General features: G+C 39.9%; 1 protein-coding gene across 3 annotated transcripts in view; it reads left to right on the forward strand.

Moving 5' to 3' along the window:
* The first annotated feature begins 556 nt into the window (after positions 1-556).
* The window catches only part of map3k5 (mitogen-activated protein kinase kinase kinase 5), a 121,826-nt gene continuing 102,449 nt past the window's right edge, over positions 557-19,933 (forward strand). For 2 of the 3 annotated variants that reach the window (XM_041805065.1, XM_041805067.1), the window contains exon 1: positions 557-1,497. In XM_041805065.1, the coding sequence (XP_041660999.1) occupies positions 1,068-1,497 (430 nt within the window). In that variant the 5' untranslated portion in view covers positions 557-1,067. The remainder of the gene's footprint in view (positions 1,498-19,933) is intronic. The other variant, XM_041805066.1, reaches the window with a different exon arrangement.

A 19,933-nucleotide genomic window follows, 5' to 3' on the forward strand; every position in this document is an offset into this window, starting at 1 on the left:
CCACAAAGCCAAGTTTTCCACCCTGAATTGGATTGCTCTTTCAGGCTGGGTTACAGCCAGAATCGTTGCCAAAAACTTTTTCAATACATGAATTACCACCCTACAAAATTGGTTCATAATTAGTTTCGATCACAAAAGATTAATGGATGAAATAAGTTTGCAACACTATGAACCGCTTCCAGCTCGAAGCACTGGGAAAATATGAATCATTATGGAGATTAATCTTCCTTTCTTTTATTTTCTGCCAGGGTTTTTTATCATAACAGTTGATTCACTGGTGTCCGAGTCAGTAAAGTGTGATTCATGAGCAGCCAATATGTTGTGACATTAAACTAAATATTGCTGATTGTATAGTCATGTTTTCGGTGAACTGCTCCTTTCCAGGAGCCCACACAGCTCCACATATGGTCATGATGTCTCCGCCCAGCTGACAGGAGGCTCCCACTGTTTGTCTCCCCGCCCAGCGCGTGAGTGTGTGCGTGCTTGAGAGTGTGTAGTGAGAGATAACCGAGGAAACAGGGCAGGGTCTGTTTTCACATGAAAGCAGCCTGGATGCGTGCGCACTCTGCTTTCTGTTTCGGTAGATGTCAAGCAGTCGTTGCGCCGTACGCGACTCTGTCTGATCTGAAACTCGGACCTGCAGCTGCCGTTGCCGTGCCGTGCCGTTCGTGTTCCCTGTGGGCGTTGCTGTGCTGCCACCGGCGGCGTTGCTCAACTTCTGGAAGTATGAGGATTTGTTGTGAGAGCTGAGTAGGAATGCGCGGATTTGGTGGATTTTCTTCTTGTTTTTCTCCTCGGATCAGTGTCGTGACATTGGCCAACTTCGGTGTTATCTGGTGTTTGCATAAGCGTGCATAGATAGCAGACATGCAGCATGATGTGTAATTGCTTCCAAGGCTTTGACACAGTGTTTACCTGCGTTGGATCGGAGCGAGGTTGCACGTCGTGCCTGTGCAAAGGCTCCATGGGAAACCGCCGTGCGTAACGCTGGCTCTCCATGGAGGACTGCTGGAGGAGCCTCTTACTAAACCCGATAGTTTAAGACAGTAAGAGACGCTTGAAACAAGATGAGTCAAGAGCATGATGGAATATCCTTACCGGTGCCTTGCTTTGGGGCTTGTCCCGGCAAAGACAGCCTCGCTGTGGAGAGCACCAGCAGCAGCGGTGGAGGCGGAGGAGGCAACCCCGGTATCCCCGCAGCTGGAACTTTCTGGCAGGACTCGGTGGTCTCCGGAGGAGGAGGGCTGAGTCCTACAACCGGAGGGTGTCCGATGGATAGCGGGGGGCTGCTCTCCACCGGGAAGTCAAGCAAAAACAGGCCGGTGACAGTGGCCTATGTGGTGAATGGAGAGGCGAGCCAGCAGTGTAACGCGGAGAGCATGGCGCTGCAGTGTTTAAAGGACGCCTGTGATACAGTGGGGAGCAAACTGGAGACGGTCAACTTTGGGAAACTGGACTTTGGAGAGACTTCAGTGCTGGACCGGTTCTACAATGCAGGTGAGTCTGCGAGGAAAAACGTTTTTGTACCACTCCAAATGCTACCCAAAAAACTTTATCCATCAAGTTGTAGTGGTTGTGTCTCTCATGCGTTGTGTGACGAGAAAAACTTTCACTGTTGGCACCTGCACGCTGTTTATACTGATGGCAACAGAAGCATACTGGGTTTCTCATAGCCACTCTTGTAATAATAAGACCTAAAAATGATCAACATTGAGAAAAAAAGCTAGCCTTTGGTTAGCATGCTACACCTGGGAGATTATTCTACGACTTTAGCTAGGGAAGCAAGAACAAGGTTAGCCAAAGTTACTCAAAATAACATAATAAAATGGCCACAGAAATGTTTTGTATTGATTTTGGAGATTCCTTAAAACGCACTTAATTGTTAAATATTACTTTTACTGAGAAAAACTAACTAATTTTAACGTATTTTAGTAGAGCTTATTGCAAGTAGATAGATATACGGACAGATGAAACAGATTGGCCAAGGAGACATCATACATGTACAAAGTAAACATTTTAGGCCTCACACCTCAACTTTCTTAATAGTAAGCTACAAATATTCTAAAACATTTAAATAAATAAATGAGCTAGCTTTTGGTGAACAAGCTACACCACACTAACCTTGCAAAGCAGATGGTTTGGTTTGGACCCGGTTAGAAAGTGACAGAACCAATCAGCGATGAGGGGCAGTACTTTCAGGCATAGACATAATATACTAGACTGTGTTTCCCCGCTGCCGCTATACGTCAACGTGTCCGCCATATTGCCAGAGGCAAGACCGTTCCATAAACAAATGCAAGGGTTTTCTGATTAAAAACACACGTTTACATTTAAGTGATGGTAATGAGTCATTTGTATATAAAGTGGTTTACAGGTATATTTTTTGTGAATGAAATTATTCAAAATGACTATCAGAGAGCCAAAACAAATGTAGATAATCCAAGGATTAATATACTGCAACTGGAGGTGCACCTGTGTTTCTTACTTTTTAGAACTAAAATGGCACATATATGCTCATAGAACATTTTAGTAAATAATTATATTCACAATAACATGCAATGGTTAAGTTACTATACTATATATATATATTTATTTGTGTGTGTGTGTACACTGAAAATTCATCTATATATCTGTCTAAATGAACTGATGAGTGATGTTAAAACAGCAGTACTCACACTCCTCAATGCCACACCCTATCTAAAGCCTTCCTTATCACCGCTGTTCATCTTATGTCTGTATAAATAGAATACAAAGTGCTGCTTATTATCTCCTGATTCCTTTTAGAAGATGAAGGAAATTTGGACTTATCGGCATCAGTCAGACCGGCAAGGTGAACCTAGCTGTTGTTGCGTACAGCTAACTAGCCTGGTGTTGTGTGTTGATGAAGATTGGTGTTGCTGCAGTGTTTTACCTGGTTTATTGCACAGCTCTCTGGTGTTTGAAGAAACCCGAAATAGTCTAGTATCTTTGCTTGAAGTCTTGATGGCTGTAGATAGAAGCTATGATCCACCAGCTGTGTTTTGGTGTGAAGCGTGCACTGCATCATGCAGTTTAGTGTCTGCTGGTATTATTGCTAACTGCACTATGAGGGGTGTACTGTATATATTTAAAACTGCCTCTGTAGCAGTTGTATTGATCCAAGTATTGCCCACGTGCATGGGATGATGTATTTCTCTATTAATTTTTCTGAGCATAGGCACAGTGGAAACTCATAAGAATTCATTCTAAGCTGTTGCTATGCAATCAAACTTCTAAATAAGAGCATATTCTGCAGTTTTTTTATCCCACAATGTATGCTTACAGCATGTGTTCACCAAACCTAAAATCATGTTTTATTAAGGGATGCATGATGTTGGTGCATCTTGTTTCCAAAAGCACACCTAAACTTGCCTCACAGTGTATACAAGTGTGTATATGTGTGCCTCGCCACATATACCACTCATAGATACACCAGTAAACATTGCTGAAGTGAAGCTCTGGCTGGGACTCTTCTGCTTTTAGCCATTAAAATAGAGTTCCAGGTGCTGTTTAGGTGTCCAAAATGACAAAATATAGAGTTCAGGTTAATATCAATGATTTTCTACGGTTGTCAGGAGATTTAAACATTCATTGTTTAAACCAATGAAGAATAACATGCCTGGTGCTGCAGTTCCACATAGTGGTTATTGGTAACAGCCACTCTAATTGCCCTAGAGGCCTCTGCACAGGTAACCTGACTGAAAACTATGAATAGTTGGCGGCCTGCAATTTTTGGTCATAAAAATTGTAAATCATCCAGTATTGGATGCCTAGGACTTGTATGTGTTGCTGTTGAGTCAGAACAGGCATTGATCATTTTCATTTTTACTAGTTTCTTTTGCTGTGAAGGCAGCCCAACCAAGCAAGCAGGCAAACAAACAAAGCAGTTTCACAGTTACTTAATTCATGACATTGCACAGGAATCCATTCCTCTAATCCGAGCTTTCGAGGTCAGAGACTCATTGCATCACCTCTGCTGCTAACTGTTTGCCTTCAGGACAGGCTGCTCTGAGGTTCCTAAACACAACATACAGCTCTGCATGTCAGGGCTTGAGGCTGCAGCCTTCGTGTCCCACTTCTTTCCACGCTGTGCAGAGCTAAAGAGCATCATTACAGTTGTTTAATTTGCTCTACAAATATGTGAGTGGGATTGTTTTATTTTCCCTCCACCCATACTTTCCCCCCTTCCATTGTGTGCCTCCTTTATTGTACTGGAGTGTCATCATGGGTTGAGCCATGAGGCTGGACTTTCCACTGGAATTCAGTTTCCCCTCCTCTCCTTTCTACTGTATGTGAAGTAGTTGGCTCCTAATCCTGCTGGAAATGTGCAGCTGTATAGTAAACAGTAAAAAAAAACTATGGAAAGAAGACTGTGGTGGAATAAGAAGCAGCTGTAATGTACAGGGCTGGTCTGTCAGTATGTGGAGGAGACGGAAGCTGCAGCCAGTGTTTGTTTTGACTCATATGTGGTAGAAGGATTTGTTCAGCAGATAGTGCAGGAACAACATAACCTGGATGTCTGTGGCAGCAAATAAGAAGTACAAAGCTTTTAAAAGAGCACCTTTAATAAAACTAGAATACAGGATATAGCCTACATAGCTAGACTCTGTCACCTTTGACTAGAGGTGGAAAAAAAAACAAGTAAGGAGTCCACAGTTTTCCTAAATTTGATTTTTTTTTTCAATTACACATTAGAAATGATGCAATTTCCTTTATTTTCAGCATCAATAGTATTGAGAAGTTCAAAAGTGTCATAAAACTTTTGATCTTCTGTCATTTTAGAAAGAAACAAAGCAATGTCTAAAGTGGGGTCCTCACTTGGGATGTCTGCAGTGAGTCTGTTAAACAAATTCCTCATATTTTTATTAGTTCTGGCTCACAACCCTGGTCAAACACGCGGGCTAAACTATAATGCAGCCCCCTGCCACTAGTAGCCACTGTAGATTTGATTAAAGGCTACTACCAGGCTGCCATAATGCTTTTTAGACCAGTGTTTCCAGACCATATTTCCTTTGGAGCTCCCCCTTCATGAAAAGCAGAGCCCCCCCAGGACCTAAGGGAGAAAAAAAAGTGACACATTGCAGTCAAAAATCAACATAGATTTTATTCGTTTCACTGATAAAACCCTAAAAAGGCTTATGCATGCTTTTCTTATCAAAAGACCTTTGTATAAACTGCTTAATAACAGCTTTATCATGGTTTTAATCAGTATTTGCAAATCTAATTTTAGCAGCCTCAGAGCAGACAAAGCCTCATGGCCCCCCTAAGATATTTGGGGGGTCCCAGACCCCAGGTTGGGAACCATTTTTTTAGACCAATGTCAACAACGGTGAACTGACAGCATTGATAACATCTCACAGAAAAAATAGAGTTTTGCAGCACTATGTTGATATAGAAAATGGTGATAAAGTTGTTCATAAGCGATTTAAAATAGCGCCAACCAATTAATCTGCTGGATGATTTAATCAGACAGTTGTAGCCTGTTAAAAATAATTGTTAATTGGCCAAAAGTTGGTCAATAGGTGCTGATATTAACACATATTTATTACTGATAAAGTGCAGGGAATATGGCTTGAGTTTTCCTTAGACATGATGTCTGTGTTCTATTATTTCTGCCATAGAGGGCGCTCAGAATCCTTTAAGCTCCATATTTACCTCCTTACACTTGACTTTAGACTAGTCAACTAAAATATTTTTTGTATTTAATGAGATGTGATAGTTCTCACCTAGGAACATACTAAAATACACTACAAGAGTCTGTGGTGAGAAGTGTGTTAAGAGCGAGTTAACCCCCAACTTATCTGCCCAGAAGACAATTACCTTGGTCGACTATGCCAGGTCTGAGAACGGACCCAACCAATCAGAGCCATTTGAGGAGAATGAGGCGGTAGCCATGGGCGGGATTTAGTTTTTCTGGAAGCCAGTAGCAATGGCTGCTGCTGGTGTAGCATTTAGCTCATATGTAGCTTTAGTTTAAGGTAGGGATGCACCGATACCGATCCTGGTATCGGCCCGATCCAGGCCCTCAAAGCTGGATCGGGTATCGGTGGGAAAGGGCCAATCCGTGGTGCCAATCTAGGCAACCAGCTCTAAGCCTTTTTTTACAAGTTTGTTGGCACTATTTTCTCACAGAATTGTCACTTTGTTTACAGAATGTGGTTAAAAACACGTGTAATACAGTTTTGTACTGGAATGCTACCTCTGATGCACTTTCTCTGTATTTTGCTGCATTACCAGTCTACAGAGTATAAAAGTTTATAATTGAATCGTAGTTTCTGTAAGTTCTGAAGCATTGTTTTTACCAAACTGCTGGTAAACATTTAAACACTTTATAGTTTTAATAGATATCAACTTCAGTTATCTATATGTACTCATTTTTGCCTTTTACCTAAAACAATTACCAGTCTTATCTTACAGTAGGGCATGTAGGTTATTCTTTAAACACTGGTATCGGATCAGTATCAGTATCGGTCGATACCCAAAGCCCAGGTATCAGAATCGGTATCGGGACCAGAAAAGGTGGATCGGTGCATCCCTAGTTTAGGGGCAGTTTAATCAGAATTGGACCACATTTCTTTATTAGAGAAATGTGAAGAAATGCACTGAAAGCCTTTCCTTACAGAAAGATGTTTCAGCTTTTCTTCTGACCTGCTTTGCCATGAGTTTGCGATTATTATGAGGTCTAGTTGTATCGAAAGTTGGTAGCATTGACTGCTGCTGGTGAAGCCATTAGCTCAGATGAAGCTAGAGGCAATTTTTTATGTCAGATTTGAACAGCATTTATTTATTGATAGAGGAGCAATGAACCAAACTCAAAGCCTTTCTTGGTGGAGATGCTTTTGCTTTTCTCCCAGCCAGCCTCGACATGAGTTTGCTTCACCAACAAGCCCCACTGTCCATAAAAGTTCTGGATGAGTGTCAAATTCTAGTGTCAACATGGTACTGGTACCAACATCTCTGATACCTACTGTACCGAGTTAATTTGCAGATTTTGTTGCTTCATTTGATACCCTTCCACCCTGACATGACCCTCCGCAACTCCAAATGAAGGGCACAAAATAGGTTATGATTGAGCCTATTATATGAATAACTTACAGCTTTCTTTATATGTTCTATCAGCATCTTTTTAAGACATTTCTTTGAATCATTTATGACTACAAGACAACTTTTATTCACCCTCTGCAAGTATCGATTCAGGCACCATCCAGGGACAAGCACCATTTAAAAAGTGTTGATTTAGCACCAGTATTGGAAAGAACCCAAACGATATCCAACTCTAATAAAAGTACGGCAGCACATGCCTGCAGAGCTCATGCAATATTGGGTATTTTATTGTTTCAAATAACCAGCTTAAATCACCAATTTTTGGTAAACTGTAACAAAATCCAAGCGTGCAACTCTTGTAGTGAAAGTAAAGAAGTGCACGTTTACCTGGGAATCTTTAAAAACCATAAATGAAAAAGTGAAGCTTTTTTGGAAGGAAGAATTTGTTCTTCCAGCAAGTCTAAAGACAGTTAGATTTCTTTCCACAACAAAGAAGAGCACAGACAGTGGAGACTTAGCGGTAGAGTTAATTTAGTAGTGGAAAATTAAAGAAGGAGGCCCGTCTAACAGCATCCAAGTGTCCTGGTTTAAACTTGGCTCAAGCTAATTGAAAAGTATTTGCAGTGTCGCATAGATTTATTGTCCCGAGTGGATTTATGTCTAGCCTGATGAAACAATGTTTGTGTAAGACACCCTTTCCAATTGTATTGTAATTAATCTCCAATTAACAAGGACTTTTATATGATGTATTAATGCTTTACAGAACAGCTACAAGTCAATCTTGTGAGAAAATCTTTCAGCCTTTTGTTAAGTCATTAAAAAGAGGTCAAGTGTTTTTCACTTTGCAATAAGCCATCAAGTGCAGAGTCATTAATTAAAGCAGCCGTAAATGCTTAGTAATAAAAACAAGAGTGCAGAAAAAGCTATAGGGATGCCAGAGGACAACAAACTCCTTCTGCTGCACTTGTAAGTTTGATAATGTGTCAGCAAAAATCTACAAATTCTGCCTAAACATCTCAGCAGCTTAAAGAAATTGCTGCTGTGTCAAGATACAAATCTTTAAGCTGGCACGGCACTCCTTAACTCTGATAGGAGTAAAAGAAGGAAACCGGAGATAACTGGTTAATTATGCTGTTATCTAGAGATTGAAGAGTTGATTTGTTAAGTTAATGGCATAATTAACATGCCATCTTCAGATAGGGGCTTTAAACCATTGATTGCTTGGACTGGGAAAGGCAGGGTTGTGCATCTTAAATTTCAAATGCAGCTTAAATTATTCAAAAATGCTAAAGTGCCGTGCTCTGATAAACAATTCACTGAAAGGTTTTATTGTACCCACATCAATAAGAGCACACCAGTGAAACCAGACGATTGTAGAGTTTCTGTTACACACAAGGCCGGCTTGTTTCTTGTCATAACACAATGTTATTAGCTGTACAAACACAACTTCTCCTTTTCCCTTTTTTGTCTTCCTCTTTACTATAGTGGAATTTTCTCATAATTCACATGGGAGGGTCGAGGTATTTTCCCAGAAACATTCAGCTCTATCTCTTCAAACACTGCTTCATCCTCTTCCTGCACGAGCGTGTACCAGCGATGAAGGCCAGACAACAAAAACTCTCAGACAATGAGCCCAGGAGCCAGATGGAAAGTTTGTGGGTGCTGGTTAAATTTGGAAAGATGATTTTACCAGATTGAAGGACATCATGTTCCCAGGTGTCCTTAAAAGGCTGGCTGGCAGAGAGATGACAGAGGCTGGTCACAAAGCCTTCAGACGCAGGATAATTTTGGTAAAATATTGATGCAACCGGTGCCAACAGTGATGACTAACCATCTAATAAATTTAAGTTTAGTCTCTTACTGTTCGATATTGATCCCAGATTCTGCTACAGTCAGGTCTGAAGTCACATTAAGGTTTCAATTTTAGCAGTTGTTGCTCACATGTCTTAGTAATATTGTGCAAGGAAATTGAAACTGGACCACACTCATTTAGCATTTTTCATGTTTTCTGACCACTCAAAGTGATTTTACACTCTGTGCCAATCTATATAGGAATACTGGCTCCATCATTTAAAGACATTAACTGCTGCCCTGCTGGCTATGGATATGGGGAGAATTTGTCATTTAGTGACTTGGCCAAGAAAAAAGTGGATGAAATAAATGCTCCATTTTTAGTCATAATGCCAAATGCATCATCAGCATAGAAGTGCATACCACGAGGACTGCAGCTCACTGTTATTTGCATTTTTTAAGTTACTTTGCATTTGTTAATTTCACAGAAATGTGAGTGGAAATAGAGGACTTCTCTCCTCCAGAGTCTAACATTTTGGATCGATGGCCTATAAAGAATAAATATGCCATGTTAATTCAATCACACCTATTTTTTTCTTCCCTAAAATAGCAGTATGATACTAGGGCTGAACGATTTTCAAAAATAATTTAATTGCTATTTTTTCTCCCAGCATTGTGATTGCAATTTGATATGCAATTATTATTAGGTACCTCATCTTGTGTATTTTTCAACAAATTCAAGCAATAAATCATTCTATATTACAACCTACATTTAGTCAAGCAGCATGCTTTGACTTTCCAGGGAGTGCACAGCTAAAAAACCCATAGAGATAGATACATTTAACACAAAGTGTATTGAAAACAATGAAATTATTCAGAAGCAATAAATCCTACTAGCATGAATCTGAATAGGAGAGTGCAACAAGCTTTAAGCTATAAATGAGGAGGCTGGGGTGGAGGAGGTGAAGCTTTACCTGCAGCAGCGTGATGAATCAGCATTATTTGCAAGCAGGGATTAGTTAGCAGTACGTCATCTTGGAATGGACGGCTGTGTTAAGAGTTGGGAGGCACCTGGCTATTAGCCAACGTGGCTAGGTGCATGACTTGCATGAACTAACACTAAGCTTTATCAATATTAGATAGAATGAACTAGGGCAGAAGGATTAGAAAATAAATATCTAATTGCAAATATTGTTGCTCATATTGCAAATTTGACATCCATTTTATAAAAAAGGACACTTGAATGTTTGCAAAATGTGCATAAAATCTCTGCTGCTGCAAAGAAATGAATGTATTAAACTGGTATTTTGACATATTTCAAGTCAAAGCAACATCTGCGATTTGTAAATTGCAGCATGCCATATTGCGATTTAATGTCATTTGCGATGAATTGCCCAGACCTATATGATGCTATTGTCATTTTAGTGGGGTATTTGTTACTCATCAATGTTTTCATGACCGTTTGGATTTTCTTTTCTTTTTTAAGATTGATATCTGGGCCCTTAGATATGGGATAGTGGACAGAGTCACACACACGAATAAAAGAGTGGCAAATGACATGCCAGTAAGGAATCTCTCCTACTTAAACACATGTTGTATAGTTTCATCAGTCTAGTGGCAATAACTAATTAAGCAAAAAGCTCAATGTAATCCACCTGCTGCTGATTCACTGTTTCTGCTTGCTCTCAGAGAAGGTTTTATTCTAGGTCACATCACATGAAGGCAGCAGCAAAAATCGATACTCTCACGAGCATCTGCTGGATCACTCCTCCACCTCTCCTGACACATTGTAAGTCGTGGTGATAGCTCATCCTTGACTGAAACCCAGAACTCATCTAACTGCACACATTCAATTACTGTCCAAAGTACATGATGCTTACATGGGATTTTTAAAAAGTTCAACAGATCTTTGTCATACTTTGTTTTAGGGAAAACTGTCGTCCTGCATGGTGATGTCAATTGTCTTTAGTATAGCTCATAACGTACTGTTTCTGTGCTCGTGTACAACTCTTTAGTGCCATTTGTTTTCTCCATGTAACCTTTGCAGCCTTGTTTCTAACTGGCACTGTAGTGGAGTTCTCAGCCTACAAGGATAGTTGTGGAGTACACACCTACAGCCTGCAAGTCGTGCTGCCCGCCTCCGCTGGTCACTTACTCTCTTTGTTTGAGGAGTTTTTCTAATCAAACCAGCGCTCCACAAGGTTTATTCACTTCACAGTGCTCCACTATTTTCTTAGAATGTAGGACATGACCTAACAAAGGAGAAAAACTTTTATTAAATTTTGTTACTGTGCATCTCAGCACATTTTTAGCAGTCAAGTGTCCACTGGTCATACACGATAGATGGAGAAAACTTTTAGATTGTCAGGAAGTGTGCAATGTGTGAAAGCATCAGTTCTTGTCAGGAAAATGCTGTATTTAGTGGTGTGGCTTTGTAATGAAACAGCAGACACGTGTGGTTAGACTAGGGATGCAGGATATTATCGGCATGATACTGGTGTCGCCAAAATGAGAATTTCTGCCTGTATATACCACCAATATTTTGGTTCTAAAAATCTGCAAATATTAGCCATACCAACAAATAAGTCAGTGGAGTTTAAGACTGGACTGAAAGACATACATCAGTTAAACTCTTTATTATTCATCATCATTCCTTACACTTTAAAACTTCTTTTAAGGACTGAACTTTGTTCATTTGTTAATCCACAAATTTTAAACCATGTGCTTCAAGGACTGGAGTTTTAGGTCTCAACTACATCTAAACAACAGTATCGACTAAGGTCCCGTCCACACGGAGATGAATTTAGAAGTATACGCAAACGTTTTTTGACGTATCAGCGTTTTGTCCGCACGGAAACGGCGTTTTGGGTGACTGTTAACAATACTTTTTGAAAATGGGTCCCAGAGTGCACAAATCTGTAAATGACTACCATTTTGTCTCCATGTGGACGGCCAGCCGCATCTTTCTTAAAATGGTTACATCACACATAGCGTAGCTCTCTTAAGACACCTGCGCAGGTCCGGCCAAAACATCAGTTGGGGATTAGAGGGTTGTGTTTGTGCTGCAGAAGCTACTGAGCTCGTTATGGCTTTTACAGCAAAATCTGATGCTCCTTTACCACCACCACGAAACACTCACACATATGTTCTTAAATCCAACATGGAGGGCAACCAGAAGGGCAACTAGAAGAAAGCTTTTGTCAGTTTTCTGCGATCTTCTTCTCTCTTTTGGTGCATTTCCGTGGCAGCTATACAGTGCAACGTACAGGCTTGGAATATTGCACTACAGCGTTTTCAGTTGTTTTCAGTCATTTTCAGCAGTTCCGTGCTTACATGGATATTTCCTGAAACGATCCCGTCTTTACGGAAAACTTTCAAAACTAAACAGCAATATATCATTTTCGTCTCTGTGTGGACGGGGCCTAAAATTGTTTTGTAAATACTGGCATATCAGAAGTTTGTAAAAATCTGATGTCAAGCATTCCTCGCCTTCTCATAGTAATGATCATTCTTTAAAAAAAAAAAAAAAAAAACTAACCCAGTGCCTTTTTGACTCAGTTGGTGGAGTGGGTACCCATTAGGGGTGGGAGAAAAAACTGATACAGTATAGTATTGCGATATTTTGTCTGGTGATATATCGTATCATCTCGTCCACCAAGTATTGTTTTTTTTTAATTGCTAACCCTAACCTGCTCATAGAGCAGGGGAAAGTTAGTACAACAAACATGGCAGCACCAGGGGAGGAACATTAGGAATGCAAGCTGAGCACGAATGAGATGGACATGACACATGAGGTCTGCAAGAAGTGCTATGTGAAAATAAAATACTGCGGAAATACGACAAGCATGAGGGCAAGACCAAAGCTTAATCAGCTAAATAGTTGAAAAAATGGTATTAAAAATGGCAATATATGGTACAGCAGTACTCACTGTATTTGGAATTGTTTAAAATCGCAATAATATCAAATCGTGACCCAAGTATCGTGATAACATCGTATTGTGGGGCCACTAGTGATTCCCACACCTAGTGCCCATCTACAGTGGCTTTAGTCCTCTGTGTTCTAGTTGGTAGTTCAAATCCTGGTCACAGCTAGGGATGTTCCTGTGCATCTATTTCCACATTCGGCTGATTTATATTGTGTTTAACTGACTCCTCTGAAAATTAGAAAATGCTTAGAAAACAGTCAAATTCATCACAGGCTCACATCAGACCTGCTAACATTACCAGCTAACTCCGCTAGCCTTTGCTCCTGTTTTCAGATTAATATCGTGGTTTGATACGTGGCCTTTTCACTTCGGTTGAGTATTTATACATGAGTTCAACCCTGGACAGCCTACATACTACTTTATTTCCATTCATTCACTTAAAAAACTGTCATACTGTGCTGTTCTTCTACATACTAACATGCTTACATCTGGTGAAGTGCTGTGGGAAAGCTCAGGCAGGAAAGCAGCGGCCATTCACTGAAGCTACAGCAGCCTCTAGTGGTGGGAGGTTTGTCACAGTTTAAAAGAGCGTTACAGACCGGGATTTCAAGCCTGTGTTTATAAGAAATGATAAGTAATTAGTCTCACTGGCTTGTAAATCTCGCACCAGATAATTTGATAAACAAATTTAAACATTTAACTGTGCACACCCGTAGTCTCGGCCCTCAGCCATATTTCCTGCCTGTCTTCAGCTGTCCTATCTTGATAAAAGCAATAAATTCCAAAACTAATCTTTAAAAATGCCAACCTCAGAATCTTGCACACATTATATTGAAGGCATTTGTTAAACAATGTCTTTTTTCCCTCATGCTTACATGGAACTTGTTAAATTGGTAGAGCTCTGTGCTGAAAGGTGTGAATCTTGTCTTGAAAGAACATCAGTAAAGAACGTTTTCCTCCACTGATTGTTTGACTGACAGCAATCAACAATTAGGAGTGCTTGCTTTACCTGTTTGATTTGGACTTATACTCAAGTTCACATGAAAACGACATCCACTCGAAGATGATTGTTGTAATTGCTGAGTGTGTGTTGGCAGAAAAACATAAGCAAATACTGTAACCTATCAGGGATCAATATCACAGACTCGTGCTGTTTCCTCCTGTATTTGTGGGTGGGCTGTTGGATCAGAGCTGAGGTATGCAGAGCTTTATCTCTCTTGTTCCGCTGTAGTACTGCATGTTTTACAGAGAACACAATGGCTTTTTGAACAATTCCTGAGTACTGTGAAAGCAGCTTTGCTCCAGTCTGAGTGTTTGCTTACCTCATGTTTCACGCTAAGAGTTCGACCTCAGCTCTCACAGCTCTGCAAGCAACACAGATAAAACTCACAAATTGTTTTCAGGCTGTACACCTTGTTGAGCTCTGAGGTGAGAGTGTGGACGAGTAAACACATTTTTTTCTCTCAAGTACATTACATCTGAATTGGCCCTTAACTGTTCAAACGTTAAGTTCTGTACGTAACAGAAGCAGAGTTGAGCAGGTTTGAATTTCAGAGCTGACAGAGAAATTACCTTTGGTCCTTACTGAAGAGTTATGCTGCTGAAGTGCAAAAGTTAGAAAAGTAGTCAAATAAATGTTCTGTAAATCAAAACACAGCAAACACATGTATTAAACTGACACCTAATAAAAGCACTCTAAAAGATCCTTATGTGGAACATTAATGTGAAAATTTAAACTTTGATCCAAATAACAGTAAGTATGTGTTTACCATGCCAAATTACAGAACTACTAGTGTCTTTCTGGTCTGATAAGCTGATAGGTTGAAAGTTTCATTTGCACTCTCAAATTGTCTGAATTTCACAATCCTCTGGGGGCCAGATGTGAAGTCATTGGGGGGCCTGATATGGCTCCCGGGCCTCCAGTTGATCAACACTGGTATAAAGGATCAAAGTGACAAAAAACAACTCATTTCAATTAATAGCTCTGTTTCCATGCTTTTCAGATGATGTAAGTATGCATCTTTTTAAGGAGACGGAGAGCAAAGTGCACATTGCTACAGTGACACTTTGGGTGCAGTTGCAGTTGCTGCTAAGCGCTTTTTGCCCTCCAAGCCTCAGCGCTGGTCACATGACTAAAAGCTATAAATTAGGATGGATGCACAATATCTGCAATATTAGATGGATAAAGCTGTAAACATGAATACATTTTAAGTGCGTTGTGGGAAAATGCTAGGAATATAACGCAATGGAAAATACTATTTTGTAACATTAAATAGATGTGCAAATTGCAAAAGGTGCAATCATTTTTTTTTAACCTGAAATGTGTCTCAAAATTCCAGTAAAATACATTTTTTGAGGCAGAGAATGTGTTTGCATGAAGTTTTACACATTATGCAAACATTCAAGTGTCAGTTTTCTCAACAATAATTTGCAAAAACGTTTCCTTCTTTCCTTGTTTTTGTGTACATTTTTCTTATTAAAAAGGAGGGAGGCATAAAATCATCATTCCCTTCAATATAACAATGCATATCGAAGTTGCAATGAGTCAGAATAATCACAATTGGATATTTTAAATTCATATTCTATGTATGTATGTCTGTATGTATCTGTTTCTTGTTTGTTGAGAAATACATACAATGAGGAAGTTAAAAAAAATTGCAATCGCAATATATATGAAAAATATGCAATTCGATTATTTTCTGAAACCATACATATAATAGGATTTTTTAATAAACAAAGAAATAACCAAGATATAATTATATGCAATAATGGATGGATGTTATGGTTAGTTTTAATTGCGTGACCTTATTCTGACATACTTAGAGGGGAAAAAGTGTGAACCAGCAGCCCCAAACAGTGCAGAGATGTAATCCTGTCACAGCAGGTAGGGTCCCTCTGTGTTCAGTGTCAACACCGCCGTGTGTCAGCTGACAGCTTCTCGTCGAGAGCGTCTCCGGCTTCACCAGTATAAGACCGTACGGCCAGCTTCCCGACAGTGAGGCCACGCTGCTCAGAAATCCCATCAGCTGGCGTTCTGCTAAGTTGTTTATCCTCCCTCCTGTTTACTCTGCATGCTTGGCTGCTCATGAAAGGTTAGAGAGCACAAGGTCAGAGGGAATTAGTCCGCAGGTCACACACTGGCGTCTGGGGGAAATGTGACTTACATACAGCGGCAGAGGTGGACTGAAGACTGAAAGCTCTTTCTCATGCAGATATTTCTCAACATGAAGTACTGTGTCGACACAGAGTCGGAGGCATCAGCTTTTCTTGCCTGACATTTTTTGAGTGTTCTGCGGAGTAATTACAATAATCTCCGACATCTCTTAAGTATTTCAGTCAGTCAGATGGCATTCATCTTATGCCTTGAGCATGTTGTCAGATGTGTGTTATACTGTAAACCCCAGGGTAAATTCTTAAGCGTTTCTATAAGAGGTGACAGGAGGAGGAGAAACAAAGCTTTCTTTCAGGTCTTTTCAGGGTTCATGTGAGGTGAAGAGCAGCAGAGAGGATGCCTTTGAAGAACTGTTCTGGGTGAATTAAGGTGACTCATTTATCAGTATACTGTTGAAATACCAGTAAGGAGTCAGTGGTTTTACCCACCAAAAGGATTAATGGGATTATTCTGATGTATGAGCAGACGGGAGAGATACGTAAGGTCATAGCTGGAACAGAAACAGAGCTGTGGTATGAAAAATAAGAAGCATAAGGGTGCATTGCTTTAGAGCCAAAAAGGAAAACACAAAGCGACTAGAAAAACTTGTATGTTGTATTTTTCTTGTCTCACATGTGTTTTTATTTTGATGTGTCTCAGGGTGATGATGCTTCACATGCATCTGCCTTGTTAAGTTTCATTTTACAAGGCAGTATAGATGACTAACAACATTGTTTGTCAAGGTACTCTAATGGTGTGTTTCCATATGTGCCTGTACTGTCTATAGAGATGCCAGCTTGTCCCATGTTGACTAAAGAAAACTGCTAAGACGCACTGTGGATTCTGCAGTCACCCGAGTGAGAAAACACCTGACAGTGATGCTAAAGCTGCTAAATGAAAGTGAAGTGCTTCAGGAGTGATTCAAAAGCATGATGCACTTCATACACCACCCAGCGCTGAACTGAGCAGGACAACAGCCGACAACTGCTGACCATCATGTTAGGGTTCTGCCAGCCAACACTGAGCAGATAATAAAGAAAATAAGATCCACCACTGGTTTCATTTTGTAGCCCTGCTCTCCTGCAGTGTCATTTTTCCACTTGCATGTTTCTGAGGAATATGTAGTTAGCTGTAGGGATGGGTTTTTGCCTATATCCAATATGCTGATATTTTCAAACTCATTTTAGCCAATATCACATGCTGTGTTATTTTTACCCCAGATGTAACAGACTGCACACCTTCCATAAAGTTCAGCTTTTGTCTTGTCAGTCCACAGAATATTTCTCCAAAAGTCTTGGAGATCATCAAGATGTTTCTTGGCAAATATGAGACGAGCCTTTGTGTTCTTTTTTGTCAGCAGTGGTTTTGACCTTGGAACTCTCCCATGATGCCATTTTTGTACAGTGTCTTTCCTATGGTTGAGTCATGAACTCTGACCTTAACTGAGGCCAGTGAGGCCTGCAGGTATTTGGATGTAGTTCTGGGTTCTTTTGGGACCTCCTGGATGAGTTGTCGTCGCACTCTTGGAGTAATTTTGGTTGGCTGACCACTCCTGGAAAGGTTCACCACTGTTCCCAGTTTTCTCCATTTGTGGATAACGACTCTAACTGTGGTTCGCTGGAGTCCCAAAGATCAAAATGGCTTTGTAAACCTTTTCCAGACTGATAGATCTTAATCACTTTGTTTCTCATTTGTTCTTGAATTTCTTTGGATCGTGGCATGATGCGTTTGTTTTTGAGATCTTGTAGCCTACTTTCCTTTGTCTGACAGCTTCTATTCAAGTGATTTCTTGATTCAACAAATCTGGCAGTAATCAGGCCTGGATGTGGCAAAGGAAATTGAACTCAGCTTTCCAAGAACTGTGGTTAATCACAGTTAACTCATGATTTAACAAGGGAGGCAATTACTTTTTCACGCAGAGCCAGATAGATCTGGATTTTGTTCCCCCTCAATAAATAAAATCATCATTTAGAAACTGCATTTTCTATTTACTTGGGTTGTCTTTGTGAGATATTAAAATTGGTTTGATGATCCGAAACATTAACGTGTGATAAATATGCAAAAGAAATCAGGAATCAGAAAGGGGCAAATACTTTTTAATGGCACTGTACACATCTTTTTTTTTTTTTTGCTAGCAGTGTTCCCCAAAGTGTGGACGGTTTTGCAAAGTAAAGCAAATTTTGTGGGGTGACATCCCAGTAGGGAACGGCTAACAGTGAATCTACAGCAAACATCATGATGAAACTATAAAAGCACTCGGAGAGCGCAGACTTCCGCCATTAGCCCAATATCCCAAGAGTAAAGAATTCTTTCAAAAATTCCTGGATCCAGACAGTGATCTGGATCACTCCCAAAATCTAATCAGTTCTTCCTTGTGCCATTTCTGACATTTCCTGAAAATTTCATCAAAATCTGTCCATAACTTTTTGAGTTATGCTGCTAACAAACTAACAAACCCTGCCAATCACATGACCTCCTTGGCAGAAGTAATAAACATATGCAGTCATGTCTGGCCTTTGGACTCTCATGGGTAAAGGTTCTTTGCAGTCTTGTGATTCTAATAGTCGGATGTCCGTTGGGACAGAAGTGGGGGACAGCCATTAGGAAAGTTAGTACTTCACATTTTTTAACATACATTGAGTATGATCCCTACACTTACAAAAACGTGTTTTCCCCCCACAGTTTAACTGATTTGCCTTGCAAGGATGTGGTAAATATCACAATTTGCCAAGTCCTGCAGATTGCCTAAAGTGAGACAAGAGTCTTGAGGGGTCTTTAACTGATCTGAGGGGCTAGCTGATCTATTAAAACCTATAAAAATCAAAGTTTTTATTTTATTTTTGTGTAATTCATACAATCACATGCCCCATCCACATGGGCTCACATGACAACAAGAATGTAAACAAACCAGGATCAGAGTGCATAGTAGTTCTTTGGTCATCATAGTGCAGAAAAGGAGGATAGAGACAAACTAAAGATTAATTGATTAGTTAAACTATTTTGTCTTCTTTTCTAAGCTTATAAGACAAAATTAGCAGGTTTAAATACATCAAGTTTAAACAGCCATTCCAGTTTTGCTCATCAGGTGACTGCTGAATTTCAGGATTTTGACATTTCATGAAGCAATACTTCTCTCAGCTCATCATATTTGGTACAGTGCAAAAGAAACCAAGACTCACTTTCTATTTCTGCTACATCACATACCTCAGAGTCTGTTTTCTCTGGGAACATTTTTGAATCAACCAATCTCAGTAGCCAGAGGAAGGATACCAGACTTTAACTGTGCTACCAAGGATCTTTGGCTGCTAGATAATCGAGATATGATGTGCAATTTAGGCATAAATGTGTTTTTAATCAGCACATATGTACTTAGGTTTGGTTTGGACAGAACATTTTTAAGCCATTTTTTTTTACTTAATCAAGTGCCTCTCTTTCAGTGAGTTAACATTACAGCATAAATTATTCCTGTAGATATACGACATATCCACGTCCTCAAAAATGGAGTAAATCTCATTAGCCAATGGAGAATTATTTACTTTACTCCATAAGAATATTTTTTGAATGATTCTGTCCTCTGGCATCATAATCGATTCCACAATCATAATACATTTAATAATAAAATTCTCGTTTTGTCATAAACCTGCTTTAATTGAGACGGTGATAATCAACCAAATAAGCTTTGTGGGGTGAGCGACTGAGAAATGACGTGCCGTTTAAGAAGAAGCCTGTGTTATGAAACTGCTCTTTAGTCTGACCCACGGTTGCTATCTCCTTTTTTAGTGCCAGTTTTCTCTCCTCCATTTTAATCCACATTTTAAAAGCCAAACTGGTACCAAATAAAGCGTCTTTTAGGAGACAAACAATCAGCTCTACTGAGCTGAGCGAAATGATCTTGATCTCTTAAAAGAGACAGATTTCCGATCACATCGAGGATTTCCTGATGGACATCAGCTGAGGAAACTCAGTAAGATCAGAGTTTAATGTGGCAAAACTGAACTGAATC

The sequence above is a fragment of the Cheilinus undulatus genome, linkage group 14 (assembly GCF_018320785.1).
Source record: "Cheilinus undulatus linkage group 14, ASM1832078v1, whole genome shotgun sequence".
NCBI lineage: Eukaryota > Metazoa > Chordata > Actinopteri > Labriformes > Labridae > Cheilinus > Cheilinus undulatus.